At 43.4% G+C, this 16,873-nt stretch overlaps 1 protein-coding gene across 1 annotated transcript in view; it reads right to left on the reverse strand.

The window, feature by feature from the left end:
- LOC126418683 (uncharacterized) overlaps positions 1-16,873 on the reverse strand; it is a 412,934-nt gene that overhangs the window by 285,199 nt on the left and 110,862 nt on the right. The window contains exon 7 of the mRNA XM_050085576.1: positions 12,564-12,661. Within this exon, the coding sequence (XP_049941533.1) occupies positions 12,564-12,661 (98 nt within the window). The remainder of the gene's footprint in view (positions 1-12,563; positions 12,662-16,873) is intronic.

Consider the following 16,873-nt stretch of genomic DNA (forward strand, 5'->3'; position numbering starts at 1 on the left):
TGAAACCAGTCATGTAATCCACAAGCTTAGTTGCCACGACTGTGCTGCATTCTATGTGGACATAACAACCAACAAGCTGTCTGTCCCCATGAATGGCCACTGACAAACAGTGGCCAAGAAATAACTGGACCACCCTGTTGCTGAGCACACTGCTCAACAGAACATTCTTCATTTCAATGACTGCTTCACAGCATGTGCTGTATGGATCCTTTGTACAACACTAGCTTTTCCCAATTTCGCAGATGTGTTTCCCTGCAATATATGCTATGTTCCCATAACCCTTCTGGCCTCAACCTTCGTTAGCCATTGTCCTCAACCAACCAGCACCTTCCCTGTTTCCATTCAAGCAGTACACAGCCCTCATTCCACCATTGCATCCAGGCTTCTTACTTCTCTCCTTTTCCACTACACCCCCACCCCACCCCTCACCACCGACTTCCCTGCCCTCCGTCCAACCTCCCGACTGCACATAGCTCCCCTATACTCTCTCCACCTCGGCTCTGCGTGCTCCCTAGCAGCACTTCATTGTCCCCCCACCCCTACCCTATCATTGCTCCCCCTCGCTGCCCCAGCCTCCTCCCAACCACTACCCAGTCGCCATTCCCATCACGCACTGATGCTGTTGCTCACAGTGTAGCTTCAGTTGCCAGAGACTGCAGTCGTGTGTGTGTGTGGGGGGGGGGGGGGGCATGTGTGTGTGTCACCTATTTATGACGAAGGCTTTCCTGCCGTGTGGGTGTCGCCTATTTATGACGAAGGCTTTCCTGGCCTAATGCTTATTCGTAACAATCTTCTAGTTACGCCTATCTGTGACTGTGGTGAGTAGCAACTTCAACTTTCCTTTTCATAATATTGTTACATTCCATCCTGGATTTTCCATTGTTTGATTTTATGTGGTTTAATTAGTTTGTCTGATAGGGTAGATACAACTTGCAATAGCTCTACACTGGTGACAGCTTCACTAATTGGAATTTTTCCCCACTAAGTTCCACCACACATCACCAAAGATCAATTTTGGAATGACATTGATAGAAAAAAAACCAACAGCAGGATCATGCTGCAACCTTCTCTTACATGAGATACTATTTCCACACAATACTTACACTGAAGAGTTTGCACCTGAAAAACTATCTCCACTGACCCCAATGGCCACACATCATTATCTCTGACCTCACGCAGCCTGTAGTATGTTGGATACCATCACCTCTGCTCCACTGGTCTCTACAAAAATCAATATTTATTGCCTCTTACTATTGCACATTCGCCTCTGCATAGATACTTACTACATCTAAGTATAGCGGAAATGCCTTCTGGTGGACTCAGGTTCCCTCTTGCATTTAACAGCTGCTTATTCCACCCCCTCCCCCCTCCCCCTGTCCAAACCTATGACCGTTACCAAAATGCCATTGCTGATACACATTAACTATAGCCCAATGAGTATGGTGCACTGCCTTGGCAACAACCCTGTCTGTCCACTTCTGTAACACCTTACAATTTGTGGAGAACATTCCCCACCTATCAAGTACGCCTGTTGACATACTGATCTCCTCACATTCCGCTGCTAACCTAACAGCAAAATAAAGATTGTTTGGAGCACATATGGATATCTTCCTACATATATCAGGTGGTAAGTCACTTGCGTATCTATCGAATGGTCTCTGCTCACCTTCCTGCAGCAAAATTTTATTTGCTTCATCACTCTATCACCGAAGTCCTCTAAGGCATCCCAATGACTCTTTGTAACAGTACTCAATTGCTCCCAAAAGAACCTTGCACTGTTCTATTTCTTTCCTTTGCAGAAGGCCCTGCTTCTACGGCTGGAACATCTCCACATTCCTCAGTACCTCTGCACATCTTACAAAGACTTTTGCCTCTCCACTACATCTACTTTTACCATCCATAATAACTGACTGTCGACCCAAACATCCATACTTCTTGACGTCACCACGTCTTCCACAAGTAACACATCATCCTCAGATGACCTTCCAGAAAAGGGAATGATTAGGCTAGTGACAGCTGGATCTGCCATATGGTCTGGTGCTTGGAGCAATGCTATTTGGTCACCCTTAACTGCGATTACCCCTCACAATTCTGTACTATCTGCCAACAGCTGTGTTGTCTTTTCCGTCAACAAATATACTGCCTCTGACTCCAAAACACCATGCTTCTCTGTCTCTTGTCCTGGTGACACCTTTACACCTCAGTTACACACTATAACCATAAACTCACAGACTGAAAATAAGCAACAAATCATACTTAATGTCTTATTATTAGCCATCTACACTCCCTGCATTGCCTCGCAACATGACCATAAAGAAGGCATATGAAACAATTTACAGAAACTTACTACGTGCACAGCGCAGTAAGTTCAACAAGGTTATTCTAGAGCTTCCAAAAGGCTCCAAGTACTTCTCTCTGCAGCTACCCCAAAATTCAGAAGATCAGCCAGTTCTTCTGGCTAAATCAAAGTAACTTTTAAGTTACAGTAACATTCCTGCCTAGATCCCATGTCTGTCACAAACTGCTAAAATAACCAACAGTTCTCTCATTCATCCCACTGTGTTTGACACTGCAGATGGTGGTCTTGAGAACATGCTGTGTCAATGACAAACCACTTACTGCCCACTGAAGACAATGCCACCATTTCTGACACCAACTATAGCTGACCACAAGGGAGGAGGTGTGGCTATGATGCAGGATGGCAGGCAGAAGAGGGCTGAGACAGGATAGCAGCCCAGTGAAAGCTCGCAGAGACTCGGCTGTCTAAATAAATACTTTCATTTTACTCATACATTTGTGCTATGTCGGTGCAGGGTAGTGACCAAGCCCCATTCCATGTAGAGAGAGTCAGGTGACCGGCAAGACAACAACCAGCATTAATCAGCTGACTTGCAATACAGTTGCCGAGCTTTGCTGGTGCCTGTACTGAGTATGGTAAACAACCTATGATGCATGAGTAGCACCACAAACACCACATATCAATGGCGCACAATGACCATCAGTAATCTTGCTATGGCAGCCAGCTCTGGGAGAAATGACTGCATCCCAGCAGCTGTTGGCATGCGGCATGCACACCGCAATGGCGAAAGGTGGCTGCTGTGTACAGGATATGACCTGCTGCTTCTTGTATAAGAGTCCAGTTTGCTGATGGATTAAGTCTGGGGGTGGTCCACTGCAGAGTGGTACTAGGTCAAAATGGTGGACTTACTGCTATTTGGGAAAATAGGGGCCTAGAACCCAAAAGTCTCAACAGAAGACTGGAGAGTGATCAACCAGAATGTTGCTCCGGAAGGACGAACCCTGGTGGTGGAGTCCCTGAAGGCAATGCAGCATCAGGACCTGAAACTGTTTTTAGGGTTCTCGCAGTTCACCGTCAGGGTTCTCGGAGACCTCAGAGATGGCAGCAAGACGGAGCCTGGAGGTGCTGCCCTGAGTTGCTGCCTGGGGTGACAGGAAGTGGTCGTGGCCCTGATACAAGAACCATATTTATAAAAAGGGGGTGTATTGGGCCTCGGTGGCACTGGAGGTCAGCTGATCTATGCTAGGTATCTAAGAAACTCCAGAACATGCATCTATGTAAGAAATGGGATTTCTTTCATGCTAATGATGGATTTCTGCTCTAGGGACTTCGTGACCATTAAAATGCACCAATGTTAGGAACGTATCATGAGAGAAATTACTTTGGCCTCAGCATACCTTCCTTACGAAGACAGCTCTCCTCCCCCTTTGCAGGCAAGGAGACTGGTAGAGACTTGCCAACAACAAGGTGATCAACTGCTGGTGGTATGCGACGCCAATGCCCACAACCTAGTGTGGGGCAGCAAGGACAACAACAGTAGAGGTGAGTACCTTCTTGAATTTCTTTTAGCTAACAACTTAGAGGTCCTGAATAGGGGCAATGAACCTACATTCAGGAATAGCACAAGGGAAGAAGTAATTGACATAACCTTTGGTTCCATGACAATGGCATGTGGTGTTGGAGCCATCCTCATTGGACCACATGTATATCAAATTCAGGGTTGAAATGGGAATCAGACAGAGAATGACCTATAGGAATCCCAGGAAAACAGACTGGGAGACATATAGGAGGGACCTTGACTTAGGCTTATCAGAAATGAAACTTCCATAAGGAATCCAGTAGAATTTGACGAAGTAGCAGAGGATGTTACCTCTGCCATAGTGACCTCATATCAGGGCAACCGCACAATCACCAGGAAGTGTACAAATAATAGTGTTCCTTGGTGGAATAACAAACTGGAAATCCAAAGAAAACAGGTACGGAAACTGTTTAATATTGCGAAACGTAAAGGACAATGGGCTAAATATCGTGAGGCCTTTGTCAATTACAATCTTGCAATCAGACATGCAAAGGAGGCATCCTGGAAGGAATTCTGTGAGGAAGTGGAGGGCACGGCTGCGTAAGTCATACTTCACAAGATTCTCACTAGAGTTCCAACCAATCCAGGAAGTATGTTGAGGAAGGAGGATGGGGAATATACAAAGACAGCACATGAGATGCTGGAATTGCTCCTCAAAACTCACTTTCCTTAATATGCTCTGCCGGACAACACAGACCAGTATGTGACCCCAGCGAGACAATGGTTCTCAGGCACTCGAAGAGAGAACTGGGAATCGGCCAAGGAGTGTGTGAACTTCAACAAAATCCAGTGGGCGGTGGGAACATTCCAACCATTCAAGTCACCTGGCCCAGATGGAATTTTTCCAGTTCTCCTGCAACAGGCAGGAGGAAAGCTCATAAGAGTACTATGCAGGCTGTTCAGGGATACTTGGAGGGCAGTGAAGATTGTCTTCATTCCAAAGCCAGGGAGAATTGATCATACCAAGGCCAAGGATATGAGACCAATCAGTCTGTCCTCCTCCATTCTCAAAACATTGGAAAAACAGGCTATTGTATATGTTGGGGAGAGGAGGCTAAGTAGGGTCCCTCTACACTCGAATCAACACGCATACCAACCAGGTAAATCATATGAGACAGGTCTCCACCAACTTATTGGGAAGGTGGAAAAAGCATTTCAGTTCCAAGAAATAGCCCTCTGCATCTTCCTGGACATCGAGAGGGCCTTCAGTAACACGACCTTCGATTCCATGGCAAGGGCAGCAGAGGTGCATGACCTATGGACCACTATATGTAGGTGGACCAGGGCCATGCATAGTGGAAGGAAGGTAGAAGTTACCATGATGAACAAAAAGATGGCAATTAAGACCACTAGAGGCTGCCCACAAGGAGTAGTTTCATCTCCTCTATTGTGGAATCTTAGTGGTGAACGAACTCATTGAGGAACTAAGTTCTAGACAATGCTTCTGCCAAGGATATGCAGATGACCTTGTCACAGTAATACTTGGCAAATTTACTGACACAGTTAGGAATATGGCACAAGGAGGATTGGACATTGAGCAAAAATGATGCATTAAACAGGATCTGAGAGTTAATCCTAAGAAGACTGTTGTGGTGCCATTTACGAAGAGACATATTCAACACTCAAGTTGGAATCTAAAGCTCTTCGATGAAACTCTACCTGTGAAGGGCATAGTGAAATATCTAGGGGTAACCTTGAATGAGAAGCTAACTTGGACCTCTCACATTAAGAGAATCTGCTCCAAGGCAAAAAGTACTCTAGTGAGTACTAGGAGGGCCTGTGGCAAAAACTGGGGCCCAAGTCCCAGGGGTTGGGTGGTTGGTTTGGGGAAGGAGACCAGACAGCGAGGTCATCGGTCTCATCGGATTAGGGAAGGACGGGGAAGGAAGCCGGGGGTGCCCTTTGAAAGGAACCATCCCGGCATTTGCCTGAAGCGATTTAGGGAAATCACGGAAAACCTAAATCAGGATGGCCGGACGCGGGATTGAACCGTCGTCCTCCTGAATGCGAGTCCAGTGTCTAACCACTGCGCCACCTCGCTCGGTAAGTCCCAGGGGAATGCACTGGATATACACCACAGTGGTTAGACCTAGGATTTCCTACGGGTCTGTAGTGTGGTTGAAGAAGGTAGAACAGCAGGTTGCTCCTAAGGAGCTTGCTAAGGTGCAGAGATTGGCCTGCTTAGCCATAACGGGCGGAATTAGCAGCACACCAACCGCTGGAATGGAAGCCATGCTGGATATGCCTCCACTTCACCTTTGGGTCAAGATGAAGGCAGCAGCTGGGGCACACAGACTTAAAACTGGCAAAAACTGGGTCTCTTTCAGATATCCAGAATCACACACTAACATAGTGAGTGAGGTAAACATAGGAATGACTGGGGAAATGCCTGCCAACTATATAATAACTCCCAACTGCTTCGACAAGCCTTACAACATAATAATTGGAAGTAGGGAGCAGTGCCAAAAAACAGCCAACACTGGAGAGCATCATCTTGCTAGGAAAACTGGCCTCTGTATTCGAAGCTAAAATTACTGCAATCAGGGCATGTGTGGAGGAGAATATGCATAGGTGCTACAATGACCATAGCATCTACACCTATTCAGACAGCCAGGCAGCCCTGAAATCATTAACATCTCCTGCAATAAGATCTAAGATTGTTGCAGATTGCCACAGGGCTCTGGTGGACCTAGGGGGAAGCAATAGGGTAAACCTAGTGTGGGTCCCTGGCCACTCAGGGATCTGTGACAATAAACAAACCGATAAGATTGGCTAGGATGGTGGCAACAACTCCATTTATTGGACCAGAACCTGTCCTGACAATCACCAAGGCGATGATATAATTAGAACTATGGAACTGGCTTAGGAAACAGCATGTAGGATATTGGACTAAGATCCATAAACAAAAACAGGGTAAGGTAATGATGCCAAGCCATGTTTTATAAGAAGCTCTGTAATCCTGGGATTGATTGAACAGAAAAGAGATCAAACTCATGACTGGACTGATGATCGGCTATGGGAATTTCAAAAAACACCTACACATAATGGGTATAACGCAAGAGGACCCTAAATGTAGGATCTGTGATGACGGTGAAGAAACTGCATCACACCTAATCTTCGAATGCATGGCACTGGAGAGTAAAAGATACAGAATCTTCGGGACAACTAGACCTGAAGAAATTGTGTCTCACAAAAAACTGGTAGAGGGACTCCTTGTTCTATTTAAGGGCACTGGTTGGCTTTACTAGATATACAGGGAGCGATACCGCACAATAAACCTAGTTTCAGTGCAGGCAGTGGCAGGTGAGACCTAAGTTGTTTTAGCTTCCCTGTTAAAAATCAATCAATCAATCAAACAAATCCAGCTGATGATAATGGTGTGACATGCTCAACTGATGTAAATAAAGAGACAATGTTACAGCATATTGTTATGGATGTTCTAAGCTGTAAAAGAAGTTGTCATTTAGAAAACTTAGCAGCATTTCAAGCATTGAGGTGTACAAATAAGTTTCAAAATTGTGTAGATGCTTGGACAATATCGGATTCTCATGGATGGAGTTGGCAGTTTTCAGAGACTTCAATTAGAGATGTTAAGATCAACACTGTAGTATTCGGACTCCTCTATATCCAAACCAAGACATAAAAAACAAAAACCATAAGAAACAGCAATGTACCCAGAAAGATCTACTATAGGACTATGGCATGCCAGAGAAAGATTTTTGGATTAATTCATGTTAATTGAATCATCATTGTATGTCATACACAAACAAACTTTAGCAGACAATCACGAGGTTCCTGAAGCTGTGTCTGAGAGCATCAAAAGTATTGCATCTAACAGATGTACACTCCTGGAAATTGAAATAAGAACACCATGAATTCATTGTCCCAGGAAGGGGAAACTTTATTGACACATTCCTGGGGTCAGATACATCACATGATCACACTGACAGAACCACAGGCACATAGACACAGGCAACAGAGCATGCACAATGTCGGCACTAGTACAGTGTATATCCACCTTTCGCAGCAATGCAGGCTGCTATTCTCCCATGGAGACGATCGTAGAGATGCTGGATGTAGTCCTGTGGAACGGCTTGCCATGCCATTTCCACCTGGCGCCTCAGTTGGACCAGCGTTCGTGCTGGACGTGCAGACCGCGTGAGACGACGCTTCATCCAGTCCCAAACATGCTCAATGGGGGACAGATCCGGAGATCTTGCTGGCCAGGGTAGTTGACTTACACCTTCTAGAGCACGTTGGGTGGCACGGGATACATGCGGACGTGCATTGTCCTGTTGGAACAGCAAGTTCCCTTGCCGGTCTAGGAATGGTAGAACGATGGATTCGATGACGGTTTGGATGTACCGTGCCCTATTCAGTGTCCCCTCGACGATCACCAGTGGTGTACGGCCAGTGTAGGAGATCGCTCCCCACACCATGATGCCGGGTGTTGGCCCTGTGTGCCTCGGTCGTATGCAGTCCTGATTGTGGCGCTCACCTGCACGGCGCCAAACACGCATACGACCATCATTGGCACCAAGGCAGAAGCGACTCTCATCGCTGAAGACGACACGTCTCCATTCGTCCCTCCATTCACGCCTGTCGCGACACCACTGGAGGCGGGCTGCACGATGTTGGGGCGTGAGCGGAAGACGGCCTAACGGTGAGCGGGACCGTAGCCCAGCTTCATGGAGACGGTTGCGAATGGTCCTCGCCGATACCCCAGGAGCAACAGTGTCCCTAATTTGCTGGGAAGTGGCGGTGCGGTCCCCTACGGCACTGCGTAGGATCCTACGGTCTTGGCGTGCATCCGTGCGTCGCTGCGGTCCGGTCCCAGGTCGACGGGCACGTGCACCTTCCGCCGACCACTGGCGACAACATCGATGTACTGTGGAGACCTCACGCCCCACGTGTTGAGCAATTCGGCGGTACGTCCACCCGGCCTCCCGCATGCCCACTATACGCCCTCGCTCAAAGTCCGTCAACTGCACATACGGTTCACGTCCATGCTGTCGCGGCATGCTACCAGTGTTAAAGACTGCGATGGAGCTCCGTATGCCACGGCAAACTGGCTGACACTGACGGCGGCGGTGCACAAATGCTGCGCAGCTAGCGCCATTCGACGGCCAACACCGCGGTTCCTGGGGTGTCCGCTGTGCCGTGCGTGTGATCGTTGCTTGTACAGCCCTCTCGCAGTGTCCGGAGCAAGTATGGTGGGTCTGACACACCGGTGTCAATGTGTTCTTTTTTCCATTTCCTGGAGTGTATTTTTAATTTGTTGAGTATGAAGTGGTAGTCATGCACAAAGGAAGGAAAAACTGAAACTTCATGTATACAGCAAGTGATTTTGGCTTGTGTTAATGATTGGTAAGAGCATCTTCAACTTCTGAAGTCAAGTTTTCCTCAGTTGCGTGTAATATTATGGTATATTGATAATTTTTACTTTATGCACTGTCTGACTACAACTGAATGAAACACAATTTTCGTGCCATACCCATTTCGCCTTTATTCTCTGCAAAGCATCTTCAGTGGCATGGAATATGTACATATTTTTGCAGAATACAAGAGAACTCACAAGTTGCAAACTTACAAACACACTCAACAAACACACACAATGACAACACCACTCAGAAAAGAACCAGATGGTACATCATGACTTACACACACAAATTAACACACAGAGTTGCAAACATCCTAAAGAGACAGGGCTTCCAAATAACATGTAAGACTAGGTAATCCAATCGCACCTAAGCCAACCAGCTACCAAGAGGGACAATTCCAACAATCAGGAATATATAAACTTGAATGTCAAAGTTGTGATGCAGTATACATAGGCATGACATGCAGGAATTTTAAAACAGGATACAAAGAACATATCAGGTGTTGGAAGTACGGAACAAACAATTCCACATTTGCAGAACATTTAAAACACCATAATCACCTTCTACAAACACGGAACAAGAAATGAAAATAATGAGAATAAGCAACCATGACATATATAAAAATGTAAGAAAACTTCAACATTAGGAAAGCCATCGCTAAAAACAAACATAAGATAAATGAACAAACACACATCAGCACAAGCTCCCTACTACGCTTAATAAAAGAAATGATACGATAAAAATCATTCCTCTCACACAACCAGGAAAAAAAAATCCCCACTCCCCTCCCATTTCACCTTCTGGAGACACACACACACACACACACACACACACACACACACACACAAAAATGGATACACAAACAGATCAGATACTTCAAAAATTACAATCTAAAGTTAGCAATAACGTCTGACAGTGGGCAACCCAAACCAAAACATTACACCAAAACAAGTGTGCAGCTCCTAGAGAGAGAGAGAGAGAGAGAGAGAGAGAGAGAGAGAGAGAGAGAGAGAGAGAGGGGGGGGGGGGGGGGGGGGGGAGGAACGACACCAAAAATGGAACAGGTGTGTAATATGTAGAAAATCATCCATGCAATCTGTAAGTATAGTTCAAAATATTACTGCATTATATCAAAAACCAACCACCAGAATGGTTTGTAACATGTAGGTACATTGATGAAAATGTAAACTAAATAGCAAAAATATGTACATGTTCTAGGCCACTGAATATGCCTTCCAGAGAATAAAGGTGAAATGCATACGGTATGAAAATTGTGTTTCATCCAGTTGTAGTAAGACGGTCCATAAAGTAAAAATTATCAATACATCCTAAAATTGGTAAGTGCCTTCCTGAATATGGTGAGTCACAATTCCATCATACAGCCAACTCCATTTTCTCTAAGTATACTGGACAAATTCCCAGACATATCCAATAAAATCACTTAATTTCAAGCTGTGCAGATTTATGTCTCCAACTGTTTTCAGCAAGAGCAATGTACCCTCACTGCTTCAGACAATACGAACTCCGTCATGATAAATTTCAAACGAGAAATTTTTCTGATCATCTTGACTGAAGAAACAAATGATCATCACAAGCAAGTTAAATGAACTTTGCACTCCATGCCGCAATAAGGAGGTGTGAGAAATACGTATTTGTCAAACGATAAGCATATTGCTCTTAAATTTACAACATGAAGGTCTATTAGGATTTAACATCTCACCAATGATGACTTCATTAAATGTGTAGCATTAGCTTGGCTAGGATAAATATATGGAAGGAAATTGGCTGCAGCATTTTATAAAGAATAATCCCAGCATTTACCTTCATTTTGTGAAACACAGAAAACCTACATCTGGATGGCTGGATGTACGAGGGTTGGAACTTTAATAGTGGCAACTATTTATTTACAGTTTGTACAAAATAGATACATGTTTCAAAGGTTTACTGACCTTCAAAGTATAACCCATTGCCAGCGATGTGGAAGTCATAGGATACTCTTAGCAGTGCCAGTTGTGTTGACAGTTCGAGTGGCGCAGTCTATTGCCCGAGGAATTTGTAGCAGTTCTGAAGCGAATGCCGTGAAGTGTTTCCTTCAGTTTAGAAACTGAGTTGAACTTACAAGGGCTTAAGTCAGTGGAGTGCAGTAGGTGGTATAGATAGCACTTAGCAGCCCCATCAGCCAAACAAATCAGAAGCAGCTTGCACTGTACATGCTTGAGCATTGTCCTGCAAAATGATGGTCAGGTCCTGCAGAAAGTGTCATCACTTCTGTCTCTATGCTGTCCATTTTTGGAACACAACCTACAACCAGCTTAGAGACAGAAGTGATGACACTTTCTGCAGGACCTGACCATCATTTTGCAGGACAATGCTCAAGCACGTACAGTGCAAGCTGTTGCTGATTTGCTTGATTGATGGGGCTGCTAAGTGCTATACCATCTACTGCACTCCCCTGATTTAAGCCCTCGTCAGCTGAACTGAAGGAAATACTTCACAGCATTCGCTTCAGAACTGCTACAAATTCATCGGGCAATAGACAAAGCCACTCGAACTGTCAACACAACTGGCCATGCTAAGAGTATCCTACAACTTCCACATTGCTGGCAACGGGTTACACACAATGCTGGTGACTACTGGGAAGGAGGTCAGTAAAACTTTGAAACACGTGTCTATTTTGTACGAGCTGTAAATAAATAGTTGCTACTATTAAAGTTCCTACCCTTGCAGATTTGTGCCCAATGGTTTCCAAACATGAGGCCACTGTCTTAACCATTCCACCATCTCGCTCAGATGTACCGTTCCGTTAAAGTGTGCAACAAATTGCATGTCTCATGTAATTGATACTTTTAAAAAAAATTAATATTGTAACCAATGAAGGATCAGAGTAAGGAAGGATAGAATTTAACATACTACTGACATTGATGTCATTAGAGGTGACACTAGTTCAGATGGAAAAGGAGAGGGAAGAAAACATCCAGTATGGTGATGAAGGGCCATTCCGAAATGTGTCTGAAAGGAGTTAAAGAAATTGCAGAAAACTGAAATCAGAGCTGCTGTTCATTTATCTGAACACCACTCCAACAAATTTTAAAATCCAGCTTATTCACAACTGTGTCACTCACTCATGTACCAATGGATTACTGGATAATTGTGGTGCAAAAATAACAAAATACAGTCTACAAATTTTCCTCTTCGTCAAGCACGTAAATTTAATACAAAATTAATTCCGACTATTTTATAGTACAATGAAACCAGTAAATCACCAATCACACAAAAGTTTAGATATGTAATAATGGTCAGAAACCTCTCTGCTGGACTCATGCTCCTTATAAAATTCATCACAGGAAGTACGGAATGAGGAAGTTACTTCCTCACATGATTTTATTTGAGCCTCTATTTCACCTGGAATGAAAAGAAATAGTAACATTTAAGGGCCTAAATACAAAAATTAGTAACTAAATTAAATACATTATAGCAAAACAAAAGAACATAGTAATTCATCATCAATATACAAGGAAAGCAAAGTGGTCTTGTTTTGATAGTATTAAAAATATAATAACAATAGCCTACTTTTGTGTGGAGGAGGTGAAAAACAAGGAAATATATTTTCTCTTGGATGATGGTAAGGTAAGTAGCTGAACAATTATAACACAACAATGCCTAAAAACAAGTGAAATGTTACTACACTTCTACAGCACATACTTCCAGAGCAGAAGAGAATTAAAAGCTAGCAATAAAACCAACTTTTTGAGAACAACAATTCCCTGCTCACGAAAAGACCACATGGGAACTGGATTTTTGTAATCTTAATCAGGACTCAAATTTCAATCACCCAAAGCTGCTCAACACAACTTTCAAAAATTCTTCAGAAAATCAACGGTAATTTTTTTATGAGTGTCTTTACATACTAAAGTAAAGTTGATTTTTCTTGACAAACCGGATGGCTCTGTGGTAGAGTGCTCAACTGTTATGTAGGAGTCTTAGGTTCAATTCCCTGCCAACGCAAATTTTTAAACAGAGGTGCATGTTCAGCTTGCATTTCTAAAAAGCACAAAATACTTTAAGATGGATAAAAATCAGTACTGTTAAAGGCAGGTAATTGGTGCTTTGAGTCTTGTTTCGGTCATTACTTCTTTCCTTTACTTTTTTTTCCATTCAGTTGAAATACCTATAAACAGCTCAAACAAATACACATACATGCAGAACACATTTTTTATGAGGACAGGACAGGTGATCAGCCATGGCCTTGCTGAAGGAACCATCCCAGCACTTGCCTGAAAAAATTTAGGGAAAACCACAGAAAACCTAAATCACAATGGCCAAACAGAGCAAACTCCATCCTCCTCAACATAAAGTAAGTCTCTTAAAATATTCAGGTGGTCCCTATCTTTTAAAGTTCTTTTCATCGCACACAATTTTCACCATGTAATCTACAATCTAAAACATTAAAAGCATTAACTAAGAGAAAAATGTACTTTCAAATGCTACTGTGTTATTACAATATTAAGTGAGTAGATGATGAATTTCACAGTTCAAAAATGTATCACCTGCTCCAGCACTCTCGCAGCACCTCTGTAACAGAGAGAACATTTTGGTGGGAAGCAGATCTGAAGACATGATTGGAGTAAATAATAGAAAAGCCAAGGTGGTCCTCACACTTAGATCCACCAGTGTAGACATCCAAATAGTTGCAGAGCTCATTTATGACACTCTAAAACCTTAACTTTAAAAGGTAATTTGTGTGTTCTGTCCATTGAAGTCAACTGTTAACTCCCTCAGCATTTACAGATTGACTGATTACTGGGTTAAGGAGGACTAAAAAGCAATGTCAACAGTCTCTTCCCACTCTAATAGTCAAATCCTAAAGGATCCCTTGAGGACAAAAAGGTGGACACCCAAGTTGATCTTTTGCAACAGCTCCTGAGGAATAAAGCTAGGCCCAGGATAGACAGAAGTAAAAACAGCTGAAGTAAAAAAGTGCAGTGAAGTGGAAGTAGGTGTGCCAAACAGAAACAGCAAGAGGCCTTCTGGGAGACTCCTGGCAGGAAGTCCACATCAGCCCACCGACTGACAGACTCCCAAGTCACTGGAGAATACAGGCAGTGTGCTCTTGCCACAGAAAAGTAAAAAGGCAAAATAACAAACAAATTATGGGAACAAGGACAAGCATAAATGCATAAAGAATTTGAAAAGGCGCCATGTCAGGCCAATCTACTGCTCAGGGGCAGCTTGATAGACGATTCAATCTTTAGCGATTTCATTTGACTTGCAAAACATCAAAGCTTCAGTGTTCATTGCTAAGCAGTGAACAACAAGATTTTGACTACTAACATAGGGGCATCATGACAACGACTATGTTAGTCCTTTTACTAGAGGATATAACATCAAGTTAGCCAGGTGTGACTGACATGAAGTGTGCATAAAATAGGTCTAGATACTATGGTCACGGTACACGACATTCGCCATCAAAGAGGTGAGGGGACACAGGAAGAGAAAAGTTGTCTGTCCACATTGTTAGTGTTGTAAATGGACCAACAATGGTAGCTCAGGCTGTAGCACTGGCTTCAGCTGACATGCCTAGAAGCTGTTGCAATTTCTCATTGCGCACTTACAGCAATTAAAACTTTGCAAAATGAATGTTTTTCAGGGAGTTCTTGTTAGAGTGATGTACTGACAGCATCGAAGGTGTGAACATGAGTTGTGAGTCGTGCCCAGGTAATAGAGTCAGCAACAGTACTGCCCGTGAAAGGTGATGGTCTGTGTTCAAGTCCCACTTTTGACTTATTTTTTTAATCTGTTCAGATGTTTCATAACTCAAAGTTTATTCATACTCTCATTTCAACGTGACATGGCCCAGGACTTATACTCCAGTGTTTGTATAGATCTGAAATTTCTACCCCCCCATACTTACCTCCGCTACTAAATTGATGTTTCCCAGATGTCTCAGAAAGTGTCCTATCATCCAATCCCTTCTTTTAGTCAAGTTCCATCACAAATTTTTCTCTCTTCAATTATATTGCAATCTATCCATCTAATCTTCAACATTCTTCGTAGCAACATACTCAAATTCCCTTCTTGTCTGAACTGCTTATCATCCATGTTCCACTTCTGTACAAGGCTACAATTCAGCCACCTTCAGAAACGACTTACTAACACTTAAATGTATGTCAACAAATTTCTCTTCTTCAGAAACACTTTCCCTGCCACTGAAAGTCTACATTTTAGTTCATCTCTGCTCAGCCACCATCAGTTACTTTACTGACCAAATAGAAGAACACATCTATTACTTTCGATATCCCATTTCCTAATCTAAATCCCTCAACGTAAGCTGATTTAGTTCTAATGCATTCCATTAGCTCTGTTTTGCTTTGGTTAATGTTCATCCTACATCTTCCTCAAGACACAGTCCATTCCGTTCAACTGCACTTCCACGTCCACGTCCTTTGCAGTTTCTGACAATTTCACATTGTCAACCATAAACCTCAAAGTGCTTATTTTCTCTCCCTGCACTTTACTTCCACCGACAAATTTTTCTTTGTCAGGAAATATGAAAAAAATGCTAGAGGTGCACTGTTCTGGCCTAAACTGTCAACATTGCATATTCCAAATTGTCCTGAGAATAGATCGATATCTGGTGCATGATCAGTAGTCGTCCAATCTTCCTCAGAATCGGTGCGGTGCGCACGTCTCGGCTTCCCCTCGCCGTTAGTCTCACTCGTTCTTCAGGCACAATATCGACGGGATTACTTGCTGCTGAAGTGCTTGGACACCTGCCCTCCTCTTCTGAGTCTATCAGAAGAGTAGTATTTGCAAATAAAATCATAATTACGTACTGAGAGTTTTTTCAGTGAAAATCTGAGCAAAAATAATAGATGTTTTGTTGTCAGAATTCTTTACCTGAACTGCCACAAACTTCTTCTTGAACATAGTCCACATGATCATCAGAGTCATCTACAATATCTTCCTCTGACAAATCAACGTCAATTTCTTCTAAATCGCAATATAACTCACGAGCAATTTCTTCATCCGTCAAGCCACACTTCCCTATGTCGACGCTACTGAGACCGCGCGGGAAAAAAATCGCTGCTCACAAAACCCGACAAATAAAAAGGGAAGCACAACCTTCCAGAGCATGCCCACACTATCTAGTGACCAATACTCGAACTACAGTCCATGCAGCACATCCCAGACAAGCGGGAGCCGTAAGAACACACAAAGGAAAGAAGGGGAAGAACGAGAACACGCACCCGTAAAATTACAGGCGCCGGACTTTCGGGCAGGTCGCGCACGCCCGTATTTTTATGGGCATCGGTGCCTAAGTGTTAACAGATTCAGAATGTGTTAATTTTGATAGAGCTGGTGGCTCTTGATGTGGCATGCTGATTTTGAGAGCTGGATAGATATCATTTGGACTCATATTTACTCCATTGTTTACTTTTTGTAAATCAAACTCCTGGTGCACTGCAAAGTCATTGTCTCTAAGTGCATGCCTTTTACATGGTGAAAGTACTGCATTCCAGAGGCCATTTTTTACATTTACCATTACTACTGTTCTCAAGAAGACCACTTCAAATGGCAGTAATAAAAATTTGAGGTTACTACTTGAATTGGGTT

This window comes from Schistocerca serialis, chromosome 9 (genome assembly GCF_023864345.2).
Source record: "Schistocerca serialis cubense isolate TAMUIC-IGC-003099 chromosome 9, iqSchSeri2.2, whole genome shotgun sequence".
NCBI lineage: Eukaryota > Metazoa > Arthropoda > Insecta > Orthoptera > Acrididae > Schistocerca > Schistocerca serialis.